Source organism: Rissa tridactyla, chromosome 12, assembly GCF_028500815.1.
Source record: "Rissa tridactyla isolate bRisTri1 chromosome 12, bRisTri1.patW.cur.20221130, whole genome shotgun sequence".
NCBI lineage: Eukaryota > Metazoa > Chordata > Aves > Charadriiformes > Laridae > Rissa > Rissa tridactyla.
The window spans coordinates 17723640-17741911 of NC_071477.1; the positions used below are offsets into that span (position 1 = coordinate 17723640).

The window sequence follows — 18272 nt, forward strand, 5'->3', positions numbered from 1 at the left end:
TGGGAAGACCAAGCGCTGGTGCTCCTTGACAGCGCTCCGGTGCCGGGACCTTTTCCCCTCCAGCGCTGCACGCAGGATCTGCCCCTGCAGCTCTAGAGAAGGTCTCAAAGGAAGGATCTCAGACAAACAATTCATTGGAAGGTCCTTTATTTTGTTAAAACAGAGAGGGAGGGTGGCTCCTCCTTTACACAGTCTCTGGGTCACACAGAAGGTGGATAAATACATAACTGGAAATGGCACAAATAATGATGTTTCTCTGTGGACAATATTATAATATAGAAAACAAAGCAAAAATACCCCAAACTCACAACCAAAACCAACCTGCAATGAGTTCCATTAGGAGTGATTTGCAGAAGACGACAAGCAGTTTAATGCTTCTGAAAGCATCCAGTTATCACTTTCCACACTGCATCCTTGAGCTGCTGGTTCCTCATGCTGTAGATGAAGGGGTTCACTGCTGGAGGCACCACGGAGTACAGAACTGCTGTCACCAGATCCAGGGATGGGGAGGAGAGGAAGGGGGGCTTCAGGTAGGCAAACACTGCAGTGCTGACAAGCAGGGAGACCACGGCCAGGTGAGGGAGGCACGTGGAAAAGGCTTTGTGCCGTCCCTGCTCAGAGGGGATCCTCAGCACGGCCCTGAAGATCTGCACGTAGGACACCACGATGAAAACAAAACACCCAAAGCCCAAACAGACACTGACCACAAGAAGCCCAACTTCCCTGAGGTAGGAGTGTGAGCAGGAGAGCTTGAGGATCTGGGGGATTTCACAGAAGAACTGGTAAATAGCATTGCCCTGGCAGAGGGGCAGTGAAAATGTATTGGCCGTGTGCAGCAGAGCAGTGAGAAAGCCACTGCCCCAGGCAGCTGCTGCCATGTGGACACAAGCTCTGCTGCCCAGGAGGGTGCCGTAGTGCAGGGGTTTGCAGATGGCCACGTAGCGGTCGTAGGCCATGACGGTGAGAAGAAAATACTCAGCTGACATAAAAAAGAAAAAGAAAAAAAGCTGGGAAGCACATCCTGAGGAGGAAATGGTCCTTGTATCCCAGAGGGAATTGGCCATGGATTTGGGGAGAGTGGTGGAGATGGAGCCCAGGTCAAGAACAGAGAGGTGGAGGAGGAAGAAGTACATGGGGGTGATGGTCCCAGGCTACGGCGGTGATGATGAGGCCGTTGCCCAGGAGGGCAGCCAGGTAGATGCCCAGGAAGAGCCAGAAGTGCAAGAGCTGCAGCTCCCGCGTGTCTGCGAATGCCAGGAGGAGGAACTGGGTGATGGAGCTGCTGTTGGACATTTGGTGCCTCTGGGCACTGGGACCTGTCTATGGAAGAAAAAAAAAAAAAAAAGTGAGAAATTAGAGCAGACTTCTTTCAAATAAAAATATTCTATTGCTCTTAGAGCCCCACCCAACTGCGTCTCCCCTTTCAGGAAGACCTTTGGAAGGTCCTTTCTGTACACTCTGGTTGGTGCTGGCTGACAGTCCAGCAGGGAGCTGAGAGCTCTGCAGGATGCAGTCCTGCCCTACAGCCATGGGTAAAAAGGAACACGGGGTGATCTCAGATTAAATCCGCTTGTGGCATCAAAGGGCTTTTCAGCATTGTCATCCCAAATTCACCCGACTGCAGAGCAGAGCTGAGGGCACCTTTTTGTTGCTGTTCTCTTTTCCCACCACAGCCGAGGGGTGTTTTCAAGGCAGAAATCCCTGTCATTTCTGTTGTGCTGCAAGTGAAACCTCGTGGGTCCTAAGAGCCAAGGGGACCGTCCCTCCGTGCAGAGTGAGGACAGCGAGTTTGTCCATCGGAATTGCTCTCAGCTGCCCTGTGCTGGTACCTCTCTCAGCTGGAGGACAATCCCAAGCAGACATTCCCATGAGAAGAAACTGGACACTGCTGAGAGCAGAGGGAGACCATTTACAAGCGCAGGTCTCCCAACCCTTCATGCCATCTCTTTGGACCCGAGGAGGATCTCGGCTCTCCCCTCCCAGCCAGGGACACAGAGGGCTCATTGCGGCTGCCTACCTTCAGCCCTCCAGCTGGATTTACGTGGCCTTGGCACTGACATGTCTACTCTGTGGGGCTCCTAGACAACACAGAGATGCCACGGGAGAGCTGTGCCCTTCTGGAGGGCAGCGTGCAGCCAAGCAGGACGCTCCAGGGAGAGAGTCAACTACCCTAAAGATGGGGTATCCTGATGGGAGGGTCGTCTTACTCTCAGTCCCTCACACTGCCGTCCCCAGAGCCCCAAAAATAAGTGGATTTGGATGCTGTTCCTCCATGGATACACCCGCGTGACAGGACATGCAGCATCAGCGTCTGAGCTGCACCTGAATCCTCACCCCTCACCACAGCAAAAAGAAGGGAAAGAACAACGGCAGCAGAGGCAAGAGGGGAACATGCCAAAGTTCTGCCAAGAGAGTCAGGACAGGGAGACACAGTCAGACACTCGAGCATTTCTCCTCTTTGGTGGTTGGGCTGCTGGAAAGGCAACTCAAGACTAAGTCACCAGCATATTAAGGGGTGGGGAACTCTACTGTGTGGGAGAGGAGACCACGAAATGTCTCCGGGGAAGGTATCCCCACTTGAGGGGATGGCAGGGAGGTGCCATCCTAAACAGGAAAAGAAATTCCTATCTCCCGCTACCCATCCATCCCACCAAGAGTGGAAAATTACAACTTTTTTTCTCTCAGGTAAATGCTGCCTTGTAGTCCTTCTTCAAAAAGACCATTAGCAAATGTCCTGGGGGTGATCTGGAGCTGGAAACCTGACCCACACAGCACCCACCCGACTTCAGAAGGACCCTGCCATGCCCTGGGTGGAGTCACTCATTCCCTCCATAGCTTCTCCCCACAGGGCCATGGGGAGCTCCCTGGGCAGGCTGAGAGCTGACCCGGGCAGGCAGCAGAGTCCCTGGCCCAGCACACAGTTCCCTGGGACACGGGGACCCTGCTCTCAAGGACGGTCCTGAGCACCCCTGGATGCACACCCACCTTCACAGCCCTGCAGCCGTCCCTGGGAGAAGGCAGCCGACATGCCCTGTACCTTTGATGATGTGGTAGGGGCGCCCTGCTCTCGAGCACATCCTCAACACCAACGCAGCCTTGAGAGCCTTCCTGACAGATCACGAGACATGGGCCGTGCCAGCTTTAGGAGACTGATCCAGGAAGCCTCTCCACATTATACTGCAGCAGAGACACATCATGCCCTGTCCCTCTGATGGCGCAGCAGGGAAGCCCTGTTCCACACGTTGTCCTTCTCCTCTACGCTAGAGAAACTGTGAGAGTTGTACTTGCAGATCCCGTAGGCTGTGGGTTGTTCCTGCTTCTGGAGATCCCTCCAGCAGCTGCAGATTCATTGCCCTGCAGCCAGAGACTGTGGCAAAGGCTGTGAGGATTTCTCCCAGTGAGCTCTCAGTATTCTCCCACCACAGGCTGCCTTTAAGCTCTGCCGGCCTCACACATCTCCCCTGGGTGCCTGCAGGCCGTGCCCTCAGCCCTGCTGCGCTTGGCAGAGGAGCTGCTCCTGGGCAGGGCTGTCTCTCTGCAGCGCTGCCCGCTTGCCATGAGCTCCCGCCGTCCCAGGAGCCCAGCCCAGCTCCGCAGCAGAGGACCGGCCCGAGGCGTTTTAATGACCCCTCTGGTGGGTTTGGTACCGAGTCCATGAAACTCAGACCCTGAGAGGAAGATGAAGTCGAAGTCAGATTCAAAACCCAAAGTTTCCTGGAGCATTAATGGGTCCCACTGAGGACCATTACCGACAAAGCCTCCACAGTGGCTGGTTAGAGCAGTCAACTGGTGGCAGAGAGGCAAAGGGAATGTAAAGGCGGAATAGATTTGGAGTAAGCCTGGCTGGGTTACATTCAGGCAAAGGACCAAGCCGCGACCCCCAGCCCCTGGGAAGGGAGATCCTGTCCCTCAGAAGTAACTCCGGGCTCTTCCTGGGGCAGTGTGATGTGGGGATGCTCAATGCCAACGGCAGGACTGTGGAACAAGAGCTCCCAGGCTCTTGGGCGGGGAAGGGGAGGCAATGAGACGCTAATGGTGTCAGGATAAAGTGCTTCCTCATAGGCATCAGTGGCAGAGACAGCAGCCATAGCCGAGGGCAGAAAGAGCTCATCTCTGTTGGTGCATTTCAGACTTTCTTCATCCCTCTGTCAGCTCCACCACAGGCTGTCCTGCAGTGTCCCACACCTGTACCTCTTTCTCTGCAGGCTGTAGACACCCACCCTGCTACCACACCTTGCTCTCACCTCAGCATCTTCCTTCCTTTACTGATATCTCTCCATCCTCCCTGGCTGCTCCTTGAAACACAAAGCCTCGGGCTGATCCCGTCTCCCTCTGGGTGACTTGTTACAGCACAGCACTGCCCTTGGAGTGACATTTCTTTTTCTTCCTGTGCAGGAAGGGACCTCCCCAGATGAAGGTTGCGTCGTTATTTCTTTCTCATGCTGTACCTTACGAGAAAGAAAAGGTCCGTCATCTCTGAAAGCAGCCTTCAAGCACTCTCAGGCTACTGCTATACTGCTTGGAGCCCCCCCAGTGCTGGGGTGAAGAACTCCAGGTCCCTCAGCCACCCCACACAGGTCGTGTGCACTAGGTCCCCAACCCCACCTTGGCAGACCTCCACTCGACACTCTTTAGTCCATCACTACTTCTCAGAAATGGGGAGCAACACACTGGGACACAGCCATGTGTGTGGGGCCACACCGGTGCTGAGCTGAGGGGGACGAGAACTCAGGTTGTCTGGGTGGCCCACGTTCCTCCTAATGCAGCTTGGCCTTGTTCATAGTGTCCATACTCTACTGGCTCGTAGTGCCCAGGCCCAGGTCCTTCTCCTCAGAGCCTCTGCTCAGCCGGTCAGGTCCCAGCCTGTCCTGATGGATGCGCTTATTCTCCCCCTTCCTCCCGGCACACACCGATGCAGGACTGGCCACTTCTCCTTGTAAAACTTCAAGTGACTACTGTTGGCCGAATCCCAGTTTCACAAAGTCCCCATGGACTGAAGCACCGTTTGCTCAGCATTTAATGTTCGCATGCAGCTGGCTCATCTTGACTGGGATGCCTCTCACAAGAGAAGAGCATGAGGAGTTGCAGGGCACTACAAATATCTCTCCTAGAGAAACTTGGGGGTCGGTGCTGATCATGCCATAGGTCTGGACCCAGAGGGGAAGTTGCCCTTTCTGGGAGAGAGCAGCAGGAACAGCTGTGGCTCTGCCTGGGGGGTGGAAGATGACTCAACTGAGAGCTGAAGGGCCAGCACGGGAGGGCAGAACATGGGCACCGCTGTGGTGGGTGGATGTCTGTCTGCTATGGATCCCCTGCTCAGGAAGAGGAAGCAGATGAGGCCTTCTTTAGTCACCTGGAAGAAACCTCATGTTTGCAGGCCCTGGTTCTCATGGCAGACCTGAACTACCCCAGCATTTGCTGAAGGGGCAACACGGTGAGGTGCAAGCCTTACAGGAGAGTTTTGGAGCTCACTGGGGATGTCCTGCTTACAAGGGTGACTGTGATGCCATGAGGTGAAGTGCCCTGCGGGACTTCCTCCTTACAAACAGGGAAGAGCTGGTCAGGGCTGTAACAGTCAGGGACGAGAAGGTAAAGGTGAGGCTCCCGAAAGAAGCAAACCCATAGGTTTTTCCTTGTGTTTCTTCCCCTCTTCTGAGTCGCCTTTTTAAATCTTCTTTTATTTTTCCCCCTGACAGCCAGAATGTTTTATCAAAACTGGTTTTCAGCAAGAAAGTTGTCAGTGACTGAGGAGGAATCTGCTTACAAAGCTTTCTGTTCTACCTGGCAAAGTTCAAGAATGGATGGAAGGAAGAACACAGGCTTTTCCTCTTTGCCCTCTTTGGCTCTGGTTTTCCCTGATAATCAAACCTTCTCCTTTTCTCCGTCTCTCCTGCTTACCTTTACTTCCCACATCTCATTTGTCACCATCTCCATACTGCTTTCTCTCTGTTTCTCTCCTAATGAAAGGTTAAAGCCACTTTCCTGAGGTGTTTTATCTTTCAGTAGAATTACCCTTAGCCCAACCTAGAAGATGTATTTAAATAGACTAGAGTAAGAACAATTCAGAAACCCCTATGTTTTTCTCCATCGACTGTAAAGAGACCCTTGGTGCCCTTGAACCCCTTGCAAGGGTCTACACTTGGGAACGGTTTGGGAGATCCCCCTCATTAGGCCAATTAAGGATTAATTTCAGGAGTTCAGCTCAAGTTCCATCAAAGTTCTACTACAATTCTATACAAAGCGCTCCTGGAACTTTTTAACCATATTCTTTTGACATCCCTACTCTAACATTTTTCTAACCCATGAATGTACCAACCACTCTCTTTTTCCTTCAGAAACAGTACAAAATGGCTTTTATTACAAAAAGGTATAAACCCCATTCTCTCTTTCCTTCAGAAACAATATAAAATGGCTTTTAGTACAAAAACATAAAAACCCCTCTCCCTTTTCCCTTCAGAAATAGTACAAAATGGCTTTTAGTACAAAAACATAAACCCCCACTATCACTAGCACATGCTGCAAAATCTAAACAGAACAAATGCACCCCCCCTGCCCACAGGAAAACAAACACAGTCCAGGGAAGGGCCCAAGACGGGAACCCCGCGATGCTGCAGCTGCCCCTCGGCAGGACAAGGTTCAGCGCAGCTCCCGAGTCTCTGCCACCGGAGCAGCAGCTTTGGCCTTCAACGTCTTGAAGTTCCTGGCCCGTCTTTGCACAGCACTCAATCCAGTCCCGCTTCTATTTTCCGTCTTGCGCCAGCTGCGTCTGCGGAAGGGACACCTGAAAGAGGCCAAAGGCCGAGCTCAGACAAGCCCACGCTGGTAGGACCAGCCCTAGCTCCACGGTACCGGCTCCCGGGGAAGACGCACCCTCTAACGCCAGCCCCGACAAACACTTGCTCTTCGGGGAATGGAAGTCACAGGCTCCCAGAGTCACCCTGGCCTCACCTCACACTATCAACAAGTTGACTTTCTCTCTGGCTTACCATTCACACGTACAACCCCGAGACATCACATGGATATGAGAGAGAGAGGTTCCTACAGGATTAAGTCACCCAACTCTCCTTTCCAAGAGAGAGACTGGGGCTACTGCCACCTTACTGCCACAGGCTTTTTCCTCAGCAGGAGAGTTACTGGTTACACAAGGCACCGAGGAACTCTTCTGCTCTCATCTGCCTTAAAAACGTGACAGCTAGCGCGTGAAAAGGGAAAATGGGAAAGCTCAACAAGACGAGCAAGACTCAAGGGGAACGTCCTTAGACGATTCTCTATTTCCCATCCATTCCGTTTTCTGAGTTTCCTCCAATCCCTCTCCCACCCTGCCTGACCCACAGGCACCACAGAGACCAGACCTCGGGGAACGATGCTGTCTGGCCATGGCCAAGGGACGCGTCTGACTGGGTATTCCCACTGCCTGCCGGCCTCCCTTCCCGATGGCCAAACAAAACTCGGGCCACAGCATCGTGCAGAGCTCTGCCCATCAGCACAGCCACAGCGGCTCTGGATGAGAGCTTTCCTGCTCCTCACCCGGTCTATACTGGGGGGCTGCTGCCATCGTTCCTCCATCTGGCCAGAGCCTCCTCCCACCAAGGAAGATCCTGGTCTCACCTGCTGAGACACCGGCATCTTGTGCTGGTCAGACTTGGAGAGAGAAGATCCGCCTGCATCTGGCAGCGCCCGACCTCTGCAATATCTCCTCAGCCTCCTCCGTTCACGTTCCACCTGCACGTTGGGTAGGAGAAAGGGTCACAGAAACCTGCCACCACACAAGGAGCAAAAGGACCTCTGGACATCCTGGCAAGGAGATGGCTGCTCAGAGACTGTGAATTGCACCACAGAACGCTGGGGCCAAAAAGCACTCCAAGTAGCCCACGGAAGAGAGCGAGCAGGAGGAAAGACTTCCTGACACAAGGGTGTGCAGTGGGTGTGTATGGGGACACGGGGGCAAGAAGGCTGGTACCGCAGTGAATGTGCATTTGCGAAGGCAACGGGGTGCCAGAAGAGAGAGAAAAGACAAAAGCGTGTGGCCACAGGGGACAGTGGGAGAGGGAAGGAAACAAGCCGAGGACTCCACAGTGCTGCCTCTGGAAATGTGGTGTCTTCCAGAGGACCGTGATGCTGCGCAGAGGCAGCGAAAGCCTGGTCTACCTCCTCCAGAGTCCTCCTGAGCTCGGCACTGTATTGCTTCAGCTCCGTCTTCTCCTGGTCCAGCCTTGCAACTGCTCGCTGCAGACGTTCCAGCCGCTGCGACAGGAGTCTCTTCTCCGAGAGCCAGGACAGCTGCTGCCCTTCTGCAATCGCCTGCTGGGCATTCAGAGAGCAGATGATGGGAGTGGTGCCACAGAAAGGAGAGAAGGGCCAGAGTCAACACATCGAGGAGAGTGACCATGGAGGAAAGGACAGTGCTACGTCCCTTCTCCTCCTCCTCCCGGCCCACAGCCCAAAACAACACTCTCCCTTCCCAGGGGCCCTCCTCCACATCACCTCGGAGAAATCCCTGCGCCAAAAGAACACCCTGAAAGCGCAATGAAGCCTTCAGCCTCACCAGCCAACGGTACCATTTCCATTCTCTCTAATACCCTGGGAAAGCTGGACCTCAGGAGTCTCCATCTCTGAAAGCATCCTCTAAGCACCACCAGTGTCGCTGCTGTTCAGCCATCCTTACAAAATTCTACTACGTTTAGTACATTCGCTTGGTCAACTGTGCCCTTTCCTTTCCAGGCCAAATCCCAACCGCCACACATTGCTTCATCTTGCCTAGATAGGAGAGAACCAATCACCCACGCACAGCTCTTGGACTCGCATTAATTTTAACGGCAAGCTGCGTAGTTCTTTCATTAGTTCTGGGCTTGACGGAAAGCGTTTGAGCAGCTGAATGGTGAATTACTAGCAAACATTTTCTTCTCGGCCCAAGCACAAACACAGGCTGGGCAGAGAATGGATTGAGAGAGCCCTGAGCAGAAGGACTTGGGGGTGATGGTCGATGAGAGCCGGCAACGTGCACTTGCAGCCCAGAAAGCCCCCCGTATCCTGGGCTGCATCCCCAGTAGCGTGGCCAGCAGAGCGAGGGAGGGGATTCTGCCCCTCTGCTCTGCTCTGCTCTGGGGAGAACCCCTGCAGTGCTGCCTCCAGCTCTGGGGCCATGAATATCAGCACACGGACCTGTTGGAGCGGGGACAGAGGAGGCCACAGAGATGCTGCGAGGCCTGGAGCCCCTCTGCTGTGAGGACAGGCTGAGAGAGTTGGGGGGGTTCAGCCCGGAGAAGAGCAGGCCCCGGGGAGACCTTAGAGCCCCTTCCAGTCCCTAAAGGGGCTCAGGGGGAACGGTTTTAGACTGAAAGAAGGGAGACTGAGATGAGATATTAGGAAGAAAGTCTTTGCTGTGCGAGCGGTGAGACGCTGGCCCAGGTTGCCCAGAGAAGCTGTGGCTGGCCCATCCCTGGAGGGGTTCAAGGCCAGGTTGGACGGGGCTTGGAGCAACCTGGTCTAGTGGGAGGTGTCCCACTGGCATGGGGGTAGGAACTAGAAGATCTTTAAGGTCTCTTCCAACCCAAACCATTCAGTCATTTGATGAAGTCTCAGCCAAGCTCCTCAGAACAGCGTAGGCTCACAGCCTCCATTTTCACAGCTCGGCTCCCTTTTCATCAAGGAAAAGGTGCAGACGGACTGCAGGGCCAGAAAGGGACCAGACCCTCGTGCCCTCCTCACAAGACAGGCCACGAACTCCCGTACCAGGAACAAGGGGCCTGTTCCGTCTGCTCCAACACCTCTGTCAGCCGCCAAAGGACAGAAAGGAAGGAACAAAGTTCCCCCGCCTGCAGCTGGCAGCAGCGTTAGGAGTCTACTCCATGGCGGGCGGGAGGCTGGGAAGATCCCAGCCCTTTGCTGCCATGCTTTGGCTGGGGACCACCCAACCTTCTGTTGAACTCCTCTTACGCCCACACGCAACCCGTGCCTGCATTTACTGTCCCACCAGAGTCCTGGGGGTCTCCACGCTCCTTCCAGGACGAGCCACTGGCTCTGCTGCCTGGCCCGGCACCGTGTCGCCCGGGACAGACCATTGCTGCCATTTCACACGCTCAGGCTGTTCTTCTCCTCAAGCCAGCCCACAAAGCTTGCTTGAAGGATTCAGAAGCATAGTGTTTCCTACCACGTCTTGCAGGAGCTTGTTTATCTCCCCTTGGTGGTCGGCCTCCCGAACTTTGAGGGTGTCGGTATGCTGCTCTTCTTTCTGCAGGAGCTCTTGCGCCATGTTTTGCCGTTCCCGCTTCAGGAGAGACCTCTCTGCTTCCAGCTCCCACTGAAGGCACTTCACTTCCCCTGCAAACACGACAAATGGCAAGAGTCAGAGTCTGCACAAACAGCGGCTCTGACTTTACTGACCTTACGCCCTTTGAGTTTCCGTGGAGGAGGGGTCTGTCTCCAGCTCCTTCACTCCTCAGAAGCACTGCGGACAGAGAGCTGCTTTCATACCACCTTCCCCAGGCACGGGGTCACCAGAAACGGGAGGCTCTCACCTTGGATCACCTCCTTGGCCTGCGCCACCGCGTGAAGCTGGGTTTCAAGATGACTCCTGGTGATCTCCAGCTCAGACAAGTGCTGCTGAGCCTCCAGCAGGCTGCATTCCAGGGTCTCCTTCCCTGACCTGCAAAGCGTGAATACAGAGAGAAAGGAGCTGCTTGCTCCTGACACCCACAGGGAGTTGTTCCAGGAAGAAGCGGTGCAAGATCCCTACCCCTGCCTACGGAAAAAGGCTCGCGTGGAAACTCCTACACAGAGAGCCTATTCCTGCCCTTCAAAATAGCAATGCGGGCCCCTGCGAGGGAATGGCCAGGCTTCCCTTGTCACCTGGCAGCACACAGAAAGCCCAGCCGAATTGGACTGCAATAGCCAAATCTTCACTTGCTGGGGTCTGATCCACGACACACGGGTAGCTGCGCCCACCAAGCCTGTGCCAGCAAGCAAAACGTGGATGGACAACGGAGGATGTATCTTCAAGAAGGAGAACAAGCACACAGTTCCGATTACACCAGTCTCTGGCAGGCCAAAGTAACTATGTCCATTTTAACAGACATCAGTGATGGGCAGGAACCCCTGAAGGCTGGCGAGAATTCAAGAGAGGTTTCCCTCCTGCTGGTGTCACCAGCTCTAGCTCCTGCACCACACTAACACCAGTTAGCTTAGAAACAGAAGGCCCTCCACATTTTCTGCAGGAGCCTCTGGCTTCTCCGGAAGGGCAGCGTCCTGCTCACAACCTCCATAAGCAATAGCCGTCAATTCTGAAGATCCCACCTCAAACTACGTGACAAGGAAAGATCGATGTTCAAATGCACAGAACAAGAATCCAAGACCAGAGAGAAACTTCACGTTCTGGGAAACGTCTGCGTGGTTTAATTATGGCTCCCTGCAGAGCCCACTCGGCTTGCTGTGGACGTCACAGAGGAACACGTAAGGGGGCATAAACATGAGCCCAACGCTCAGGAGAGCTTTGCCAGCTTCAGCTGTCAGAAAAATAACCTTCAAGTCACGGCAGACTTTTTTTTTTTGCTTGAAATTCTTCCATTGTCTGTCCATGGAAGCGAAAACATGTGAAACGCATGCAGGATGCAATCAATCCCCGTGTAACCACTGTCACCTTTACCATTACAGACATTAAAGAATGTCCTGCCCAGGGTCTCCTCCCTGCCCTTACCTGGCCTCTGCCAGCTGCTCCGAAAGGCCTTGTCTCTCCCGCTCCAGGGCTGCCAGTCGCACCTCCAGGGCAGCCTTCTCCCGCACCAGCAACTCCTTCTCTGCGCACACCTCGGCCAGTGCGTGCCCTTGGCGAGAGGACTCCTGGCGCAACTGCTCCAGGCCACTGCGAGACGACTCTTGCTGGCGGGAAACCTGGAAGCGGGACAAAATGCAGTGAGAGTCCTTGCGTGCAGCCCTGGCTTTTGCCCCAGACAAAGGCTCCAGAGCTACACAGTTTGCTGCTTTTGCCACATGGGAGAACAGTAGAGTCGTGGATGCAGTCCTCTCTCTGCAACTTACCAGAAGCCAAAAAGGAGGCCAACACGGACAGCTTCACCCAGCCAAGCAGCCACATGCCCACCCAGAAGCACCAGGTCTTTGGTCTCACCTCAAGGAGTTTCTCTTGGGCTTCTTCCTTCTCCTCTGCCAGGACCCCCAGCTCTACCCGCAGCTCCTCTTGTTGCTCCTCTGCTTTCTCCAGCAGCTGCTCCAGGTGGGCTTTCTCTGCACAGAGCTCGCTCTTTGTTCTTTCACACAAGCTCAGCTTCTCCTGGGCAGAGATCTTTGCTCTCTCCATCTCATCCACTTTACACAACAGAGCCTCATTCTCTTCCTCCAGCTGCAATCACAGAAGCACAGAGGAAATCAAATACAGCAAGACTTACTCTGAGGAAGAGGAGAGCAGCAACTCCACATCCCCTGCGTCTCGCTGACATACTCCCAGGTCAGCGCTCCCAATAAGCACGTGCCCACAAACTACCCCAAGGAGCCTGCGTGGTCTCATCACCATTTTCCAAGAAAAAGACGGACGCTGCATTTAAACAACAGTAGGAGAATGGAAAGGGAGCAACACGGTGTTCAAAGACGGGTAGACGTGGTGCTCAGGGACATGGGTTAGTGGGGTTTTGGCAGTGTTAGGTTCGTGTTTGGACTCAATGATTTTAAAGGTCCCTTCCAACCTAGACAATTCTACGAGTCTATGATTGTCCCTGTCTTCCCCTGCCAGAAACAGCATCTGTGGCACTCTTGCTAGACTTCCTATGAAGGTTGGGCTTGGACAGAAAAAGGAACAGTTCCATATTCAGTCAGTCACACTGTCAGAAGGCAAGAAGTCTGAGAAGAAGCAGCAGCTGGAGACAAACACCTGCCAAGACCTTTGGCAACTCTGCTCACCTGCAGCACAAGTTGGTTCAGTCGCACTTTGTCCAACGCAAGAGCTTCATTGATACAGCTCATGTTTGCTGTTGCAACACGTAGATCAGCAAGTTCAGCACTCAGCTCATGCCAAGCCCCTGTCAGCTCTGCCACCGACTGCTCGGCCTGAAGAGACAAAACAACAACATGACAACAAGGGCAGGGAAATCCCTGCCTTCGAGCAGCAACTCCACATCCCCTGCGTCTCGCTGACATACTCCCAGGTCAGCGCTCCCAATAAGCACGTGCCCACAAACTACCCCAAGGAGCCTGCGTGGTCTCATCACCATTTCCCAAGGAGGAGAACAGCACGTTCCCTGGCGTCTACTGACACGAAAAAAGCATCTGTGCTGGTCTTGCTATCACAAGGTGGCCATACCTTCTCCAGGGCCACTCTAAGCTCATGCTTCTCTTCCTTCAGCACATCCCTCTCAAGGTGCGATTCCTCCAGCGCCTCTCTCGCAACTACCAACTCATGCTCTAACACGCAGTGTTTGTCTTCAAGTGCCACTAAGTCCTTCAGTCTGTGAGAAGGGGAAAGACAAACAAGTTGTCAATGTAAAAACATTCTCCTTTCCAAAACCAGGAGCACATACTGTGTCCCAGATATGGCAGTTGGAATGATTTCCAACGGCTTTGGACCTACACCTAAACACCACCGGCATTTCCTGACTAGAGCTGCGTCACTCTTTGTCATGGATGAAACGTTCGTCATTGAGAAAGTAAATCAAGCTTCCAGACATCACAGAACGTTTCCAAAACGTTCAGGTACTGGCAACAGCTTCCTGCCTCTTAGTTCTCTCTCTCCTCTTTCATACGTTGGATACAAGCCTTGCACAAGTTCTTCTTGGGCTAAAACAGACTTTGAAAGTCCAGACTACGACTCCCACAATTACTTTTGCCTTCTGCAGTGAATGAATCCAAGGCCCTGCAAGCTGTCTGGGGAGACGGCTACGAATGTCCAATCCAATAACCATGGGATCACAGGAGGGTCCCGGTTCATACGCTGCATGTTGCAAAATGGCCCTTCTTGCCCCAAAGGCCTTCTGCACTCAGTCTCGCAAGGAACTGTCAGCACAGAGGTGCTACAGTGCTTAGGATGGTGCTGGGCAAATTCCTGCCAACTCCTCTAGCACCGCCCCGGGGAGCAAAAGGGCTGTACCAGAGACAGAGCTCTCTTTAGGCTGCTCTCGCTTGCTCACCAAGAACCAGTTCACAGCAAAAGCACTGGAATACGCCACCTCTTTGCCAGTCTGCTCTTACCCAGAGGAGCTTCTGGCAGTCAGACGATTTTTGCCGTCCTTTCTGTTGAAGGCAACCGTTTGACTCGGGACAGAAACAAGGCTGTGCAGAACGGGTGTGTTTGCAATGTGAACACAGCCCATCTATGAATGCAAGAGGCAGCCCCAGAAGAGAACGGTGCTAACAGCAAAGTTTAAAACACCTTTACCTGTCCTGAAGCTCCTTCTTCTCCAGCTCCCCCTTGGCTTGGGAGGACATCACGCTGCAGTTTAGACGGGAGCACTTTGCCATTACAGACCCAGAAAGCCTCATTTGCTCTGCCTTCAGCTCTGACAAATCTCTGCAGAAGAACAAAGGAAGAGCCAACGTTCACACCACCAGCTCTATCAGCTGACTCGCTTCTCACACACGTAATCGCGCAAAGAGGAAAAGCTGGCAGGAAAGATGACATCTCGGCTGGGGACAAATCATTCCCCCGACACTCTGGAGTCAGGACACACCTTGGTGAGCGACTGCTCAGAGGCTCACGACAACAGCCACATAATAAACTTTTCAGGAAGGTGGAGGAAGAATAAGCCTAAAACGGCATAACAAAAAAGTAACCCAGAGTCTGAAGTCGCCTGCTGACACCAGCAGCAGACACTCTCACAGCTACGCTGCTCTTGTTTGTGTAGAAGGCAACTGTGAGAAAGGAACCTCAGAGAGGTGTGAAGGGAAGGTACATCTTTTCTGCCAGAGATCGGGCCTCAACTTCTACTCACCGGTTCGTGGCAGTCTTCATTTCCAGGAAATGACGGCGGAAGGTGACCATCTGATGCCACAGCCCGAGCAGACGGTCACGGTCACCCCTGAAGTAGTTCTCATAGAGCTAAAGATGCAAAGACAAAAAGAAATGCCAGTTCAGCCTCCGCCATCACTGTACGAGTCTTTCCGCTGGCAGAGAGCACAACCACCATCGCCAGCTCTCCTTGAATAACTATTCCGACAGGGCACCAAGGACTGAGGAGGCACCGCAGAAGCAGCCCCAGCAGACCTGCCACCTGCCTTCAAAGAAGGCAACATCCACCCTTCTCCTGCGGGAGGGGACATCAGCAAAGCAAGCTGACCCCGAGTCAGCACCTCGCCTTGCAGAGCTGTCTCACACTCTTGGTGGAGGAAGACAAAGACAAGCCCCTCCAAGACCACCGTCCCATTTGCTAGCGGTGACGGAGGCCTGTCTTCTTCTTCCCTTGGCTGCTCTGAATCTCAAAACACACAGACCTCTCTGCTCTCACGGCTCTAGACGGAGATTTAAGACCCATCAAAAAGACGAGCGCTCCTGTGTCGCTGCCCTACAGCGTCCAGCAGCAGCAAGCATTTGCCTTCAGGACCCAGCAGCACGGCCACAGCAGGTGGGCCTCTTCCGTCACCACGATTTGCTGACACTCCTCCATCTCCCACCCCTGCCACGCTGAGCTCCCCCTCCCACGCACCAACTTGGTCTTTGTCTCCCATAACCCTGCCCAAGCGATAACCACCCCTGGAGGTCAGCATGGGCGCATCTCGTCGTGATGGCGGCATCCGGGGCTCACAGGGGGTCTCAGGGAGACGCATAACACCACAACAGCCAAGGGGTGACGCGAGCAATGCGCCCACCTCACCGCGATACTGGTACTGTGGTCAATGTGCAAATACGACTGGAAGTCGTCATCTTCCCCCCATAACTAGTCAAGAGCCCAAGGGCATTTGGAGCTCTCCTGCTCGGCAGCGGGCTGCGGCCGGGATCTCCCCGTGAGCAGGGACGCTGCTCAGGATTACTCCTCCAGGTTAAGAGATTCCGGGCTGCAACAGATCCTCGCTAAATTGGTTTATAGCATGCTGAACTTTGACATTCTGTGATAGAAAGCATTGCTTGTGCACATATAATCCTTTAGCCACAAACCATTGACCAAGTCTGCGACTAGGATTGGGTCCAGCCGCACCCAGACTCCTCTCTCAGAAGGCCTTTAGAAAGCCAGGGGTCCTTTCTGAACCTTGACTCAACGGGAGGGTCTCCCTGACAGCTCTCTCTGACCCCGTCCTCTGTGCAGTAAAAAACCAAGTGGACCTTGCTATAGCACCCCCTTAAAACTGTCGCCTCTACTATCGACTTGGTCAAATCATTGGTTTATATCAATAAATATATTGCTGCTTCTCTCTTAGGAGTGAAGTCTATCGCTCCATCCGCGACAACCCCTCTCTTCTGCTCGTCAACACCAACACATCCTCAACAGAGCCACAACCTTCTCACAGCAAGTTCTCTGGGCCAGAAACAAAACGCGTTCTCATGCCACGCTGGCACCCCCTCTGACATTCCCGCAGCTGAGCCTCACCTCACGTTCCTGGCGCCATTCGCGCTCCTTCGCTTCCAGCTCCTCCCGCGCCCTCATCCAATCCGCCGTCAGCTTTCCAACATCTTCTTTGAGGGCTGAATTCACCTCTTTCGCTTTCTCCAGGTGCTCCCGCAGCAGACTGTTCGCTTCAGCCAGATCCTCGCACCTTGCAAAGGGAGGAACAGCCATGAGGTCACTGAACAACCCCGATCCACAAGCAGCATCCCCGGGATTTCCCAGCTCCCCCAACACTGACTTTGTTCTCAAACTGAGAGGCAGGAAAAGCGCTTTCTAGGATGAACTAAGATCTCTCGCTGATGGCCAACTCGTTTGCTTCTCCTTGCTTTAAGCCTTCAATTTCCACCTACAGGTTGGGTTTCCCCTTCCTCTGCAACTCGGACGATGCCCACAGTTGACGGCTGCCTCCCCTTCGTGCTGCCTCATCACTGGACGCATCACCTTTCTCTAGCGTTGCCCCCAGTCCCTCACCTACTGCACCAGGGCAGCGTTTAGGCTGGAAAGGGACCCTTGGAGCTCACCCGCAGGAACGCCCCGCTCCAAACAGAAGCGGTCGCACACACCACTATTACTGCCCCACACAACAGGTTGTGCACCTCTCTCCTTTCCAAAGGGCTTGCCCCAACACTTCCCTTGCGGAGACTGCCTACCACTGACAGGTTTTCCCTCCCTGCCGTGAGCATCCAGGATACCGAGTAGGAGGGAACGCTTCTTCCTTGTACCTTTGCTGCTCCTCTTTCACCTGAAGCAGGGCTTTCTCCAGGGCCTCCGTGCCTTCCCACCTGCCTGGGAGGCATCCCTGAAGAAGAAAGCGAACGGTTAGGCCAATTCTTCCACCTGAAGCCCGGGAATGCTCTCCTACGCTCCCACCCTTTCTTTCCTAGCTCTGCTTTAGCCGGCAAGCAGAACGAAAAGCACAGAGCCAGCTCTCTCTGGCCGACGCCAGCATTCTCGCCTTCCAAAACACTGTCTGTCCACCCATTCTATTTCAGAGACAGTCCTAGAACAGGCAGCAAAGCCCTCTCCCGAGACCCAGGACAAAACGTTCCCCGCCAATAAAGCGCCCCTCTTCAGTTCGCGCCCTGCGCACTCACCGCTCCTGCTTCCAGCTGCTGCTCCAGCTCTCGGCAGCGGGTCCGGTACTGCAGGACCTGGGCGCAGACACGGCATGAAGATGAGCGAGTGCAGCCGGGGACGGACCCGGCTCCTCCGGCACCGGCTTTTCTCTCGCTCTCTGCAGCCCGAGCTCAGCCCGCGCCACGGCGCTGCCGCTCCGACACCGAGTCCCTTCGGGACCGGGAAGCTTCGCTTCCCCCGAGCCCGGCCAAGCCCCGGCGAGCGGCTCGGGGGTGACCGCGGACGGGACGGGACGGGACGGGACGGGACGGGGCGGCTCCCGGGACCTCCCTCCCTCCCCCGAACTCCGGGCTCGGCGCCGTCCCGCCCGCGGCAGCGCAGGGCAGGGCCCGGGCAGGACCCCGCCGGGGCCGCGCCTTCGCCCCCCGAGGGCTCCGCCGCCGAGTCCCGTCCGCGGACGGCGCGGGCACCCCGGCCCGGCCTCGGGGAGCTCCCCCCGGGCAGGCGCCCCCGCTCCTCACCTTCGCCTGCAGCTTCCGCACCAGCACCGCTTGCCGGTGCCGCGCCTCCTGCGAGCTCTGCAGCCGGCGCTGCAGGGAGGCCGGGCCCGGCGCCGCCATGCCCCCGCTCGCCGGCCGGGCTCCGCCGCCTGACGGG

The 18272-nt window shown here is 54.8% G+C and overlaps 1 protein-coding gene across 1 annotated transcript; it reads right to left on the reverse strand.

Annotated features, from left to right (window-relative positions):
- Window positions 1-368: 368 nt before the first annotated feature.
- On the reverse strand, window positions 369-1064 carry LOC128916730 (olfactory receptor 14C36-like). The gene has a single exon (XM_054218747.1). The coding sequence runs from the start codon at window positions 1062-1064 to the stop codon at window positions 369-371; it is 696 nt and encodes a 231-aa protein (XP_054074722.1).
- Window positions 1065-18272: the final 17208 nt, after the last annotated feature.